This window comes from Silurus meridionalis, chromosome 8 (genome assembly GCF_014805685.1).
Source record: "Silurus meridionalis isolate SWU-2019-XX chromosome 8, ASM1480568v1, whole genome shotgun sequence".
NCBI classification, from domain to species: domain Eukaryota; kingdom Metazoa; phylum Chordata; class Actinopteri; order Siluriformes; family Siluridae; genus Silurus; species Silurus meridionalis.
Window position 1 is genome coordinate 18,617,410 of NC_060891.1, and position 15,824 is coordinate 18,633,233.

At 39.9% G+C, this 15,824-nt stretch overlaps 1 protein-coding gene across 2 annotated transcripts in view; it reads right to left on the reverse strand.

Annotated features, from left to right (window-relative positions):
* Nucleotides 1-6,645: 6,645 nt before the first annotated feature.
* Nucleotides 6,646-15,824, reverse strand: part of dph6 (diphthamine biosynthesis 6) — a 63,773-nt gene continuing 54,594 nt past the window's right edge. For both annotated transcript variants that reach the window (XM_046855437.1, XM_046855438.1), the window contains exons 14-15: nucleotides 12,605-12,995; nucleotides 6,646-7,139 (exon numbers count right to left, since the gene is read on the reverse strand). In XM_046855437.1, coding sequence (XP_046711393.1) covers nucleotides 7,021-7,139; nucleotides 12,605-12,995 — 510 coding nt within the window. In that variant the 3' untranslated portion in view covers nucleotides 6,646-7,020. The remainder of the gene's footprint in view (nucleotides 7,140-12,604; nucleotides 12,996-15,824) is intronic.

The window sequence follows — 15,824 nt, forward strand, 5'->3', positions numbered from 1 at the left end:
GAAAAGACTGGTTTGAGTTGACAGAAAGGCTACGGTAACTCATATAATCACTCTGTACAACTGTGCTGAGAAGCTCAATGCACGACACATCAAACCTCAAGGCTAGAACAACAGAAAAACCCAAGGTTCCAAGTCTGTCCAGAGAGCACAGGTTTACCAAAACAAGACAGTTAAAATCTGGAAAAAGGTAGCCTAGTCTGATAAATACAGTGGAACCTCGGAGCTCGCGGCCTCAGCGCTCGCGACCTTGCATGCTCGCGACTTTCATTCCGACCGGCAACTCTCATTCAGATCGGCTCGTGAGCAACCGCGAGCTGCTCAAAATGCTAGTTTTAACATTTCTAATCAAGGTTTATCTCATTAAAACACACTTCAGCATACTATATAAAGTGAGTACCCATTACTGTATTTTCTGTACTGTATTGTACTGTATTTTCTGTACTTCTCTACTGCATACTTTACTGTACCTGTACTTTATTTTTTTTAATTAAGCATTGTAATTGCTGTTAATTTACATAAAGTATTGTTAAATAGTCTAATAATTAAGTGTTATGGAGTAAAATAGTGTTATTTACTAATTTAAATTGATTTCGTATAGTGTTCTTTGGGTTTTTACTGGGTTGGAAGGGGCGTATCAAAAGGTCGCGAAAATTCTAAACTCGCGACTTGTCTTGGTCCCTAACCCTCGTGAGCTCCGAGGTTCCACTGTATTGATTTCTGCTGGGGCACACAGATGCTATGGTCGGAATTTAGTGCTAGCAGAATGAATTCATGGCTCTGACTTGGCTTGTATCTACAGTCAATCCTGGTGGAGGAGGTGTAATTGTGTGGGTATGCTTTTTCAGCAAATATTGGGGATGTTTATACAAGTCACTGCTTGAATGTATCACCCTATAATGTTCTGTTGCTGGCAGTGGCGTAAAGTATGCGGTGGAATCAAAAAGTCCGAGACTGGCTCTGTTTATAAGAGGATACTTTATTTATCTACATTTACACACTATTACCTTCAAAATAGTCCCCTTGCACAGCAATACAGTGCTCCCAGCATTCCTGCCACTTCTGGCATTTGTCCAGGAAGTATTCTTTTCAAAGCACTTCAAGCACCTTCTGCAATTCACTTTTGAACTTTGAGCTGGATCTTCATCTTTGGGAAGGGAGCAAAGTCTACAGGAGTCAAATCTGGTTGATAGGGTGGGAGAGGAAGTGAGATCACGTTGTTTCCGGCGAGAAGCTAAAGTGCACACATGGTCAGAATAGCATCTGTTGGACAGCTCCCGATGTACACAGGACCATGTTTTTTGGCACAGTGACTTATAAAAATTGGTGTTCCCTGTGACTGTTCATACAGCCTTGTGCTGCCATCTGCTGGAGTGTTACAAAAAGTAGACTGGAAAGTTTTGATACCGCCTCGAATTTGCGTAAATGTACTTAGTCACTGTATTTATAGTATGTTAAATTTGCCTACTTTCTAGTTTTACTGATTATCAGAAGATATAAACAATGTTTACTTTCTACTCAAATACATTTCTGATTCAATATTTGTATTTTTTTACTCCACTATATTTTAATCGACAATGACCATTACCAATTACATTTTGCACAGCAGCTTTATTTGACGTGGCTTATTTATTCTGCAGAAGAGGTGATATTGCTGTTGAAAAGGTTGCTGTTGTGTTGATCTTTGGTTAATGCAGGGTTGAGGTGTACAATTTTTTTTTCCTAATTCTAGCAATAAAACCTCACAAATCAACTGTTTTTGGATTTTCACTAATATGTGCCCTGGTGTACAGGACTAGTACATCTTTGAGCCTATTTTCAGTTAAATCAGATACTCTATGTATTTTAACTTGGAGTAGGTTTTGCAGTAAAAGTATCTATACTTGTACTCAAGTATGATTTCCAGGTACTGTAAAACCTCTAGTTGCTGATCATGGCAACAATTTATTATGTTCTAATGTCTATTTCCAGAATGATGCTACAATGTGCCACAAAGCAAAAGTCAATTCAAACTGGTTTCATGAACAGGACAATGGGTTTAGTGATTTAATATTCATTAGACTTTCTTGTCATTCGGTTTGAATCCAATAAAACACCTTGGGATCACTTTTGAAATCTCAAATGTAATCGTGTAAAGATAAACCAGAATCTCAAAATATTTCCAACATCTTGTGGTATCCAAGCCATAATGAATTAAAGTTGTTTTGAGACCTATCCAGTATTACTATAGTGTTCCTAATAAAATGCATATTGTGTGAACATAAACTATACATACATGAGAAATTTAAGATGACGGTCCTCAGGTCAGAGATTTGCTCTAGCAAACAAAACACCCACAGACACAAAAGGCCTATTTGCAGATGCCAAATCCACGTGTCCATATGGGACAGCAGATCTACGTGGGGAGGAAGCTGCCAGGGTGCTCAGACAACCAGAGAACACAGAACTGGATATCAAGCTGACCATCTTGAGGTCAAAGTACAGCTTTGTGGCCTAGTTGCTGAATCCAGTAAAAGCAGGAATATTCTGCAGAAGATATAAACAGGTGGTGACACCGGTCATGGACCAAAGGATCCTGAACGAGAAGGCTGTCGAGTTCTGTCAAGTAGAACCACAACCAGCAATGTTAACTTGGCCATAAGAACAGATCCACATGCATCTCACCAAAAGCCAAATAACAAGTCCTTTTATCATGGCTTAAGTAAATGGTATACAAATATTTGCAGTAGAGAGCAGATATATATATATATATAAAAAAACACATTATTAGAGATCAACCGATTAATCCGGTTTGCCGATTTATCAGCACCGTTAGTTGATCGCTAGAACTATCGGCTATTGGCAAAAATCCATACCGATAGTTTTTCCAGTTTTTGGTCCGCTGTCATTACGAGAGCGGCCTCTAGAGGCGAATAACTGACACCACGTGCTGCTCGTTTTTACACGAGACTGCGTGCGTGCTGTATGGAGAGCGTGATATTATATTTATAAATTCTTAGTTATATTAATTAATGAATATATTCATATATTTCATTTAGCACATTTTCACGATTCAGTCATTGTTTCTTTTTAATTGTTGTAATACAGTTTAGGACCATTTAAGTGAAACGTTGTTTGTTGAGGTTTATTTTTTATTCTTTTGAGAGTGAGGAGGATGGACAGGATTAGAAATAAGTTTATTAGAGGGACAGCGCATGTACGACGTTTTGGAGAAAAGGTGAGGAAAGCGAGATTGAGAAGGTTTGGACATGTGCAGAGGAGGGACATCCGGTATATCGGTAGGAGAATGCTGAGGATGGAGCCAGTAGGAGGGAGGAATGTGGTGATGGAGATATGCAGGTAGTTGGTGTGAAAAAGGCAGATGTACAGGACAGGGGGGTATGGAGAAGGATGATCCGATGTGGCGACCTCTAATGGGAGAAGCCGAAAGAAGAAGAATTTGTTTTTATTCAGTATCCATTTTAAAAACTATCGTTTGATTAATCGGTTATCGGTAAGTATGATCGAACCTAACTATCGGAATCGGTAAAATCCATTATCGGTCGACCTTCAGTCGTAATGCACATCGTCCTTTTTCTGAATGTCGGAGACTTAAAGTTTGTTCAAATAAACCCTGTCCTGGACACAAGAGAAACAATATCTTATTCTCAAATAACGTGCAAGACTCAACACCAGGCAGAAGCTCTCAATGTACTGTGTTTCTACAATAACAAATACCGTCATTTTTCGGAGTACTAATTTCTATCACAGCCACACGAGGGCACCACACTCCGCTTAATGCACCGATCTCAAGAGACAACCTCTATTATAACGCCCATCTATCAATTGTTAGGGAATTACTTCATTCCAAAATCATTTGAAGGTAAGTGTGTATGCCTCATGCATAATTGCTGAATCGTTTCCATTAACAAATAAGGACTACTGAATATATGATTGTGTTTAATCATGTCCTACATATTTATTTCTACTGTATAATATAGTAAAGTTTTATTTACAGTGAGTAAAGTAATAAAAAAATGGTAAAAACAAATACATTTACAATTGACAAAAAAAAAAAAAAATCAGTGGCACAGAAGAGCACTAATCTCATGTGCAGGCAGATGATGTGCTGACAGAATGTTAGGAATGAGCCAGCAGATGTGCCATCTTCACTTTTTTCTCATTGAGTGACAACCGGTTATTGTAGTTAGGCACTGGACTATAAATACGGTACTGTTGACACTAAATGTGCCACATCATGAACACTTTTAGAGCTGCACATTACAGCATCTATCCCAAATGTACAACCTGTGCACCTGTCTATATACAATATCTGGACAAAAGTATTAGAACACCTGACTTTTCCAGCCATATGTGGTTCTTTCCCAAACTGTTACCACAAAGTTGAAGGCAGACATTTGTAAAGAATGTCTTTGGATTGGGTCGCATAAGATTTTCCAATTAACTTGAAATCGCAGACCCACACCTGTTCCAGCATGACAAGGCCAGCTCCATGATAATAAGCTTTTCATGGGTTTCGAGTAGAAGATCTCTTGTTATTGGTTTTAACCTAAACCCTATTGAACACCTTCGGGATATTTTGGAACGCTAACTGCACCCCAGGCTCCCTCACCTCACATACAGAAGTACCTGATTTTACTAAAATACTTGAGTCTGAATGAGCACAAATCTCCAGAAGCACACTCGAAAATTTTGTGGAAAATCTTCCCAGAAGAATTGGGCGAATTTTAAGAGCAAATTAGGACTAAATGTGGAACGCTATGCTCATTAGGCACATGCCGTACCAGTTGTCAGCAAACGTTTGGCAATATAGTGTACCATGCAGACGTAGGAAACGGTCTTGATGGTATATATACGCCATATAGATCCCATTATACAAATTAAACATGACTTACTATTTAGGCCAAAAATTTCTCCAATGAAAAGTAAAAAAAAAAAAAAAAAAAATACAAAATAAAATACAAAACAAATAAGTCGCTCGAGAGCCCGCAAAAATCCCATCTTGCTCTAAATAACAGCATGTTAGCGTGATTTTATGTAGCGCAATTAACAATCGTTGGTTCTCCTGCCCGATTAATTCACCTGCTCGGCTGTTAACAACGACTCTATTGTCAACTCAAACGGAAAACATATAAGAAAGATCAATAGACGCTCGCACGCGGTCATCTAAGGCAAGAAGAATAGCTGACCAATTGAGCACATCAATACATTTTTCGGATTTTTGTGAGAAAGAAATGCACTTCAGGAGAAATTGATAATAGCTCTGGTTCAACACACAAACAGAAGTGAGCGGAGAAGAGGTCGGCCTGCAACCCTCTGCTATTAATCGCACCTTCAGAATCAATAAGGCCATAAAGAGATTTTAACATCTTTGGTTGCTTGCCTCTGATTGCGTGTTGCAGAATAATAACACATTTCTTACGTGAGGTAGATAAAACAAACAATTCCCTCGTTCACAAATAGTGCCAGGCAGAAAGAGAGAGAGAGAGAGAGATACAATTGGCAACAAAGTCCTAACAATGACCCCCCTCATGGCAGTGACAGCTGCTGCTGGGCTTCAGCACAATACACACTAGATTACAGGAACAACCCATTACAACTCAACACACATACACGTACATAGATGCTACTGAACACAGAATTCACAGTCATTAGTTAAAGGTTTGGAGAAACCTCACAAACCCATAAATAAATTCCGCCAATACAACACCATAGTTTTGCTTTTCTTACTTTATTTGAATGCCTTAATCTTGTCTACTCAGTTTTCCTCCAAACATCATGTTGTCTAAGGTTTTAAATTGAACAAAAATAGTGGTAAGGACTGTCTATCTGCCATAAGATTTCTAAAACCTTGCTATCGAAGTGTGATTTCCTTACACAGTGAGTGTCACACTTTGTTCAAGTTGTTGGATAGCTGCTTGTCATAGGATTAGCCTAACCAACCCAGCAATCATATACCATCTGTCCAAACGTCTGCGATGCTCCTGCACCACAGAATAAACCAAATCTTTACATTCGATATTCTTGTTTTTTCTTTTCACTTTTGGGGGAAATCAGACTTTAATTTGCTTTGTGTTTTATATTGAGATACCCAGACACTACTTGGACAAAGATTTGGGGACACCTGACTGTAAGATACACATGTGCTTTTTACCATCCCATTCCACATGTAGTCCCCATGGGCTCTTATAACCTCCACTCTTTTAAGATGTTCCACTAGATTTTGGAGTGTGTTTGTGGAGATTCAAACATAAGGGTGTTAGGAAAGTCAGGTACTGATGTAGGTGAGGAGGCCTGGAGGGCAGTCAGCATTCACAATCATCTGTGCTTAATAGGATACTATAGCAGACCACACATTATCTTCCACCCCAACCCACTTATGTCAGGTGTCCATATAGTGGTCATTTAAAACCGATATAAAGTTTAGTTTAGAAACTGTTCATAAATATATAAATTAGGAAATATGAAGGAATTTCCCAGTTCCATGTCACACAAATATATAGTTTTTCTGTTGATTTCGTACTCTTACAAGAATTATATTAACACCAACACCAGATTGCAGTTTTCTTTTTTCCAGATTTTGTGTGTGTGTGTGTGTAAAGGGTTGATAAAAATTGAAAACTTTATTAAAATGTAATTATTGATTTGTGACAACAAACTGGGTTTATTTTCTGTATTTATAATTATAAATAGAATTCTCTATAAAAACAAACTATCTATTCCCACCAATGGTGTCAGCAGAGCAGAGTCTATGATACATAGGATACATACAATATAGTACTCTACTGTTCAAGCAATGTGTGTGTTGGTGCATAGATTGTTGTTTAGTCAGTTTGTAATTCATTTGAAATGGCCTATCAGAAATAAGTCTAGGTGACGAGACAAATTCTGGCTCTAGCAGATCACCTTGCCAGATGGACTGTTAAATGACTTAAAGTTGATAAGTCCGGCTGTTTACTGCTGAATGCTGGCCAAATACCACCCTTCCAGTCCGAGGTCATTGTGTATGGTCCTCATCCTCCATTACTTGCTGAGCCAACAGGAGAGGTGAAGGAGAGTGCAGTCCGGCAGCTCCAGCACAGGAACCAGTACCAAAGCTGTGCTTTTTGCACCCAGTCTGCTCTTGAAGCAACCCTGCAGCCCTGCAACACCACAAAAATCCAGGATGTCAATTCAAAATGCTAATACAAATTACACTCACCTCTGGGGCAGGCATGGTCAAACAATAGTTCTCCCATTGAGGCTGTCCTCCACCGGCAACCCTTCAACTTAGGAGCCCACAACAGTCCAAGAATGATCCGATTCCTAGTGACTCCACACACAACGTCTCCTCCATCTATTTCTCTTTCCACAAACACCTCAGATAAGTGTAAATCTTCTTCAGGTTTATAGCATAATCTGTATTCACTGCACCTTCCGTTTTTTTTAAGTAGTGTGGAACATCTATAGGGAAAGGTGGGACTGAGCCACAATATATACCATATATATTAGCTGTTAATGTCAAAGTCCTCATTCACAACTCCATACATCGTAAATTCTGCCGAAGTACTAAATACCGCTTTTGACTGATTTAAAAAAAATAAAAATAAAAACGCTGTTACCGGAACGATAAAAGTCGATGCTCCATTGATTTGCTCACTTTTCTGCATATTTGTGGGACGGTGTGGACACTGCTCCATTTAGCTCCACAGTTATTATAGCACCAAGAGGTCTAAAAGTGCAAACGGCTAGAATAAAAGTGCTAATAGAAGCTCAGTGTGGCAGAAATACTGCTGGGTTGACAGGACAGGACAGGACAGGACAGGACAGGAGAGCTAAGATACAAACTGGACTTGCTTACAAATCTGCACAGATCTTGGGTTATAGCAAAGATTCAAAATTAAGGGCAGTTATAGACTGAATGTACATTTGTGCAGCACAATTAAACGGTTTCTCATATAAAGCTCTTAGAAGAAGATCTCTGTTTTCCAATTCCGGATTTTCTGATCGTTTCAGGTGCTTTGTGTGGTTTCTGAGATGTAAATGGGACGGAAATTTTGCTGAAACCTGGCAACTCTGGTTAATGATGTGGCAACGGCGATGGGAACACATCTGCTGTATCAAACACAGTTGAAAAAATGTACATACATGGTGTGTATGCTGGATGGCTGTAAGCTACCAGGCTGTCAAAGTTCATTAGATAAAATTCTTGACTTCTTTTTGTTTGTTGTTTCATGTCCCAGAAAAATCTATGGCCTGGCTGACTGAAAGTACATCCGTCTCCCACCTCACCATCATCGACTGGGTATTTACACCTTCAGTCTGATTACAAACTAGAGTTCTGAGTGACCTCTTTGCATGAAACGACAGGACGGCAATACATATTTATGAAGTATACTTAAGTTAAATAGCTGAATGACACAATGATGTGAATAACGACCCAGACAATCAGAGGTCCTGTGACAAATGGAGAATATTGAAAGGGAAATGGGAACAGAAAGGTGAAAGCTCTTTTCAACACCACTTGATAAGCATTCTGCTCTTTCATTAAGAACAAAAGCGGTGTGTCAAGCAAAGACTCAAAGAGCCCACACTGGGTAATTAACTCATATGCGCTGTGATTAAAAACAATACAGGCGACTGGGGGAATTTTCTTTTTTGTCCACGTTGGAGCAGAAAAAAAGTACTTTCTTATCTAAGCATGCGGTACACCCCGGGAAGTTGATTCCTTGCGAGATCAACTGTAGATTGCACCATGAACCAGGGACATCACACACAAAACTGATGTCCACAAAAGAGCCCCCTTTTACCCCCTCCGACTAAAATTAGCCATTTAGTGGAACAATGTGATGTGCGGCAAAAAAAAAAAAACATCACTTTAACTTGTATCAGTTGGCACAAATGCAAGAGTTCATTCCGTTCAGTGCACTGGGATCCCAGTCGTCTCCTTTAGCCCTTAATTACCCTCTCCAGAGCCATTACACGCATCAGCACAGCCACCACATTAGCGGAGGAATAGCAGCCTCAGGCTCCTTCTGTGGGACACAAAACAACCTGACAAGAACTCTCTTAAATCACAGCATCTTTTTTTCGTTTTACACCAATAAATGCAACCTCAATAACAGCAATAAATGAAAATCATATTGTAAAAAATGCAACATTGATCTTTAGTAAAAATGTGTTTATTAAAATAAAATAAAAAACACAGAAATAGGAGACATAGAGAGTCTTCTTTGTGCAAAAAAATGCCAGCTCCAGTGGACCTAAAGGGCTTCTAGTGGGGTTTAGACGTGCTACAGTGCACTTCAAACGCTTTCAAATTAAGTGGTAAATGGTTGTGCAATTAGCAAGCATCAGCTCATGAAAATAGTTTAGGCTGAATCGGGTGATCATTGTAGCTGCAAGGCCAAGCTGTGAGAGCGGGAGCAAATTTAAAGCATGGGCTTAACTCAACTGCTCTACTTTATCAAAACTGCTTCAGGAAGACGTCCATCGAACTTGGATGCAGAAAATCAAGATATGTAAAAGGGCATATATTTTACTGTGTCTTTGATCAAAATAGCCAAACTAATTTAAAAACGTATTTAATGTAAGAAAGACACATGTATAGAACACATTTATTCTAACAGTTTCTGATGTCCTCACAATCCTTCTCTCTCAACAGCCAGTCAGATCTGTTAAAGTGCAGTTCCATCAAATTTTAAGCTAACAAAGGTGCACAAGCAACTAACATCAATAATTGATGACAACGGTTACCTTTTAATTCTTAACCATTAATGTATTGTTAATGGCTATGAATTAATACAATTTTAAGTGGGGGTGATGTTTTGTGTTGTACTTTTGCTTCCTGTCGCCACTAGCACGCTTGACTCTGAACAGATGAGACACATCTGCTTTCATTTTAACATGGACATGTGCTTCTTTGTCCAGTCTGGTTTTATGGTCAGCTTTTTAAAAAAATTCCTTTTTCTTACTAGTCAGACCAAATATGGTAAATAATGTCTCTGTAGCTCAACTCTAGTCTGAGGATTTACCTTCACCTAAATAATTCATACAAATGCACGCAATTGGATAAGCAGACGCCAAGCTGGTTCACAGCCAAGTTTTTTTTATATGCTTACAGGCTCAACCCAGTACTCAACCTGCTAAAGTACTTAACTGGGTCTCTGCGTCTGGACTATAAAACCTTACAAAAGTAATGAAAAGCATTACAGGCATAATGACAGCATGCTTTATGATCTGTAATCAGGAAATTAGTATCCTGTTACCAGTGTGTCCTGATACCGATGTTCAGGCTTCCACTTTGGTTACTAGCATACTTTTGATATATCACACAAAGCCTTCCATCCTGCATCACAGGCTAAAAGACACATTTATTTCCCACGCGGGAGCTCTGACCCGTGAAGCGGGCCTGTGGCACTCTTTTAGGGCATGAGTGTCTACCATGGCAAAGGAAGTGATTCCACTTCAATGGCAGGTTTAATAGATGCATTCAAACATATCCTGGAGTGCAATATCCTGTATTAACATGATGATGAAGGTCACTGCCAATAAAAATGTATAGGAATCTTTCAAGTCATCCAGGTCATATACCTGTCCAATGCTGATAAGTCAAGGTGACCTGACTGTACAAAATAAATTATGAAAATCAAGATAAAAACAAAACAAAAAAACAAACAAATAAATAAAACAGTGCCATGTGATGTGACCATGGCACAACTGTTCTCTGATGACATCATTGTCTACCATCTTTACATGCCCATCTGAATGAACAAAAAGTGTTCAGTAAAATCTGTGTCCTATTGTGAAATTATAACATTAAGAAAAGTGAAGTGAATTATGCTAATTATCTCTTCATCATGGCACCTGTTGGTGGGTGGGAAAAATGGGCACGTGTAAGGATTCGTGACAGTTTCCATACTGCAAGGACTATAATTGTGATGGCTAGACAACTGGGTCAGAACATCTTCAAAACTGCAGCTCTTGTGGGATGTTGCTGATCTGCAGTGGTCAGTATCTATCAAAAGTACTCCGGAACAGTGGTGAACGGGTGACAGGGTCATGGTCCGCCGAGGCTCTTTAAAGCACGTGGGAAGCAAAGGCTGGCCTGTGTGGTCCGATCCAACAGACGAGCTCCTGTAGCTCAAATTGTTAATGCTCGACAGGCTCGACTGTTTTGGCATTGAAAGCGTGATCAACAAAATATTAGACAGGTGGCAATAAAGTTATGTCTGGTCGATGTACAATTACCAGCTACTTTAATAGGAACACCTGCACACAGTCGCCCTTTAAAGCAAGTTTCCAATCAGCCAATCACGAGGCAGCAACACATAAATGCCTAGGATAAGATTCCTAACAAACGTGAATGAACAACCTAAAGCTCCTGGCTTGCATTAGTACATAATGGCTGATTGATTATTTGCATTATTGCACATGTTGTTCCTATTAGGGTTGCCAGTGAATGCATGTCTTCTAGCTTGTTATATAACACCACCACAATCACATGCATCTGGGGGTAAAAAGATTTCCCAGAGTGAACACACTCAGTCTGTTCCCTTTTCTATTCATCATCTTTGGCCATAATTTTATTTCCCATAATAATAAGTCACAGTAAGGCCTAAAAGTGACAGTAAAATCTCAGCCTTGGCTTGCGTTCAAAACACTAATTGATTGTTTCAAAGAGAGAATACTGCAAGTGTGCCAAGTTGATGAATGTCGTCGTTGTTCTTTTCTAGGGAACACAAGAGCTCTTTCGGGACGTGAGAAAGCATTTATTCTAAAGAAACATCCTGTGTTTCTCTTGAACGGAAGAGGATGAACAAAGGCACAAAACAAAATGTGGGTTGTTTTAACATAAGACCTTAGACATAACGTTGTACAACCCGTACAATGTACATTTAACTGTATGTGAATTGCTTTCACTGCGTGCTTGGTTTATGTTATGAATATGCTCAGTGTTATTCAGCAGCTTACCTAATAGCACTTGATCCAGCATTTTTATTGAATCAAATAAATAAACACACACACACACACACACACACACACACACACACACACACACACACACACACACACACACACACACATATATATATATATATATATATATATATATATATATATATATAACAGTGTGGAATTACTGAACTTTAAATACTGTACGTATTCCTATCACCATGCCGCCAACAAAGAAGCCTGGGAAATTTTGTATCGGGATACGAGTTTTTCAGGTTAAGAGTAAAGTGATGGAACCAATTAAACTCGTAACCCGAGGTTCCACTGTATATATATATATATATATATATATATATATATATATATATATATATATACACACACACACACACACACACACACACACACACTTATTACGTATAATGTTCACACACAAATAAATGCAACCTCGATACTTAAATTAGGTCTTAAAGTTACATCTATGACCTGAATGGATGTGTCTGGAGTTTCAGGACTATAAAGATGCCTCTCGCTTATGACTATGGAAGACTGATTGATTTATGTGCAACACAATGTAAAAACGAGGTGCTCTTGTTTGAAAAGCATTTGCTATCCAAACTTGGCTGCATATTTGTCATTACAGATATATGGTTTATAGAGGGGGTATGCTTACCTGCAGAGAGCTCATTGGCTAATTTACTGCTGTCCTTGTAGAAGATCCTAGTGCATAAAGGAAACAGAGTCTCTTCCATCTGCTCTAGAGCTTGCTGAAAGGAGTTGCTCACTGCCCCCAGGATGCCCTCCGTGCCCATGCACTGTGGTGTTGACTCACGCAGGGACACACTCATGGACAGAGTGGCGTAATGGCGGGTACTGGATATCAGCACCTGCCTATGGATTGTACCTCCTGGGATCTCAGAGGTCATCTGGCAGGAAGTCCTTTCTGTAGGCTTGTCCTGCACAGCAATGACATGAAGTTCCACTGCTGCTCCTCTGGGCAAAGACGGCATCACTGCAATAACCAGAGGCGGGCATTGAATCTCCTCTACTCCATAGCATACCTCCTGTAACATAGCATACAGGGAGTAACTGAAAAGTGTGTGTGTGTAAACTGAAAGGAAAAAAAAAGGTTTACCATCACATTAACATTAACACTTAACATTGAGCATCAACATAAAAAAGCCTTCGCCCCAAAGGGGCCGTTTTCTAACAAAACATTTGAGACATGCATGGGCCCTTTCACACCACCTCACCCTACATCTTGATTAGAAACCTGCCGTGATGGCTTTAAATGTTGTAATCTGTAGAGTTAAAATCTCCTTTCTCTCGTCTGGTTGCAGACCATTATCGCCGCCGGAGCGTCTTCTGCCCGAGCGTGCTACAATGTACCCCTCAAATAACACTGCGGAGGCCTCATCTGCTAATGGGGGAGAAATGAGCGTTTTATAAAACAGTCATTTCGTCTGGAGTCGATAGGGCAAAAACACTTAACCCCCTTTTCAATTTGCCGGATCAATTTTCATCCACTTACACCCCACTCCGTGAGTGCAGAATAATGACGGGTTACATACACTTTACTTTGAAATTCACTCAAAAACCTGAGTGAAAAGTCTTTGACAAGAGCAAGAGCAGCGTTTTGCGACCATTTCGGATGCCCCCCAATATGATCCGATCCACCGTCTGCATGAATGCAGCACTTATCTCGAGATTAAACTTTAGCAAAGGCCTAATTGTGCATCGGCAGCAAATCAACAACAAATCGCTGAGCGCATGACAACAAATGAAAAGAAAAAAAAAGAAGCGTGTGAGTATGTGTGTGTGTGGGATGGAGTGGCTGGTTGAGGTGCTTTGGTTAACTTGGGGGACGTGCTGTGACGGTGCGTATATGTTGTTTGTGCGTTGATAAATGTTAGGTGAGCACTTTACGTGACTGGCTGGAGGGGCTGCGCTCGGCACTTGTCAATAGTCATTGAGTTTAGAGAGGAGGGCTGAGTGTAGAGAGGCGTTAGATGTTGAAGTAAGGCCTTGTTCACCCAGGCTTAAAGGCCAGCCCTCGGGCCCTCGCTATGCATCCTCCACCAGCTACGCCCTCACAGGTCACTACCTTCAAACACTCTAAACTTTCAGACTCTGACTTGTCTCAGGCTGTTAAATCATCGCTTCCCATTCCCTCGCTTCTTCTTTATTTTATTATTTCTCCTTTCTCCTTATGGGAGTGCTGCTATTTTTTTAGACCACGTGTAAAAGCGCTTTCCTGCCTAACGCTTGATGAGAAAACATTTATTAGATTAATCCAATAAATTTTTTTTTTTAAAAAGGTGACAAATGTTGATATATGGCACGTCTGAGAGCTCGGGGACGACATGAACGCAAGGGCCCCTTCAATGCACTCTGTCTATTAGTTCATTACAGCTTTCTTCTCTCGATTGTTTACTCTCTTACGAGCACAGTCATTTCTCGGGACTCTCCTCAGTGTGATCGAAGTGGCCCGTCCGTGTTTGTTTTTCCCCACTGCTTCTTCTCGTATGCGTTTCACTCTCTTTTGCTCTCTTTGCTCCCAGAGCGTGAAGTGTGTTTGAAACCGAGCGGAGGAGGGAGAGGCGTGCGGGTGAAACAATAAACACCATCATAAGGAATTGGTGTAAAGCCGTTGAACAGCAGGGAGCTGATGGGGGCTCGATGCTTAGGCAGTTCCCCTACATTTCCTGCCCAGCGGGAGGCCTTCGTCGAGTGGACTCAGTAGCTGCAGTTTGTGTAATATTCCCTCCCTCTCACTCAGCACTGGTCACCTGCTTACAACTGAGCTGCTCTCTAAGTAGTGAAAAGGCCACAAAAAACAAATCCAAATAGTAAAATTACCAAATAAATAAAGAAACAAAACGTGAGCTAAAATCTGTTGAACTTGCATTTTGAATCATCCTCCACATGTACAACTCATAACACATAAAACATGAATCTGTGCACCCTAGTCACACATACCCCAGCATTAAAAGCCATTAATCTTATTTCACACACACATACAGATCAACTTGTGCTCCCAATTAACCCTGTGAGCTTCCTCGTCCACCTGATTAGAGAAATTATGAACACAGCGCAACTACATGACTGTCTGTGATCAGAAGGAGAGAGTGTTGTGATGTTTCTATTAAAGACTCTTCCACTCGGAAGACTCGCCACACACGCGCTGGGGGGTGAAGTGAGAAATGCCGAAACCTCGACTCGTTAGTGTCATGTGAATGCACTGAATTTTATAAAGGGAGCAAAACATCTCCTTTGTGCTTACCCATCCAAATGATAAAGACGGGACACCTGGTATGTAAACAATTGTTAGTGATCAATCCGAACCAGTCATGGCGCAGTACTGATCGGTGTGCCTGAATGATGGTATTGAAACAGAAGCACTACCAGTTAGAAAAAGACGTGATTTCAGTGTGATGCGTGTCAGTGAAATAAAAATCATTTTAAAAGAATTTAATATTTGAAGAAACTCTAGACTTGCCACAGCACCCACAACTTCCATTGTGCGATATTCTTGAAGTGGTTGAAAAGAAGGGTTTGGGCTCATGATCATTTAAATAAAAATGAATCAGTGTTTGTTTCATTAATATCATTCTATCAAGAGATTGGTGTGCTAATAGTAACATTACAGTCTTTTCACAAAGACCAAAGAGTCTAGTGACAAAGATTATAATAGGAACATTATAGCCATAATACATCATAGTACTTTGGATACTTAAGTACATTTGAAGGAAAATAATTCTGTATTTTTTTTTTTTTTGTGAAAAAGTAGGCACTTTTATTTTTAATATATTACCGATTTTTTAATGCTAGAAGAATGCTCACAATTGTTTCATTAATACAGCTAAGGGCCTTGCTCAAGGGTAGTATGGAGG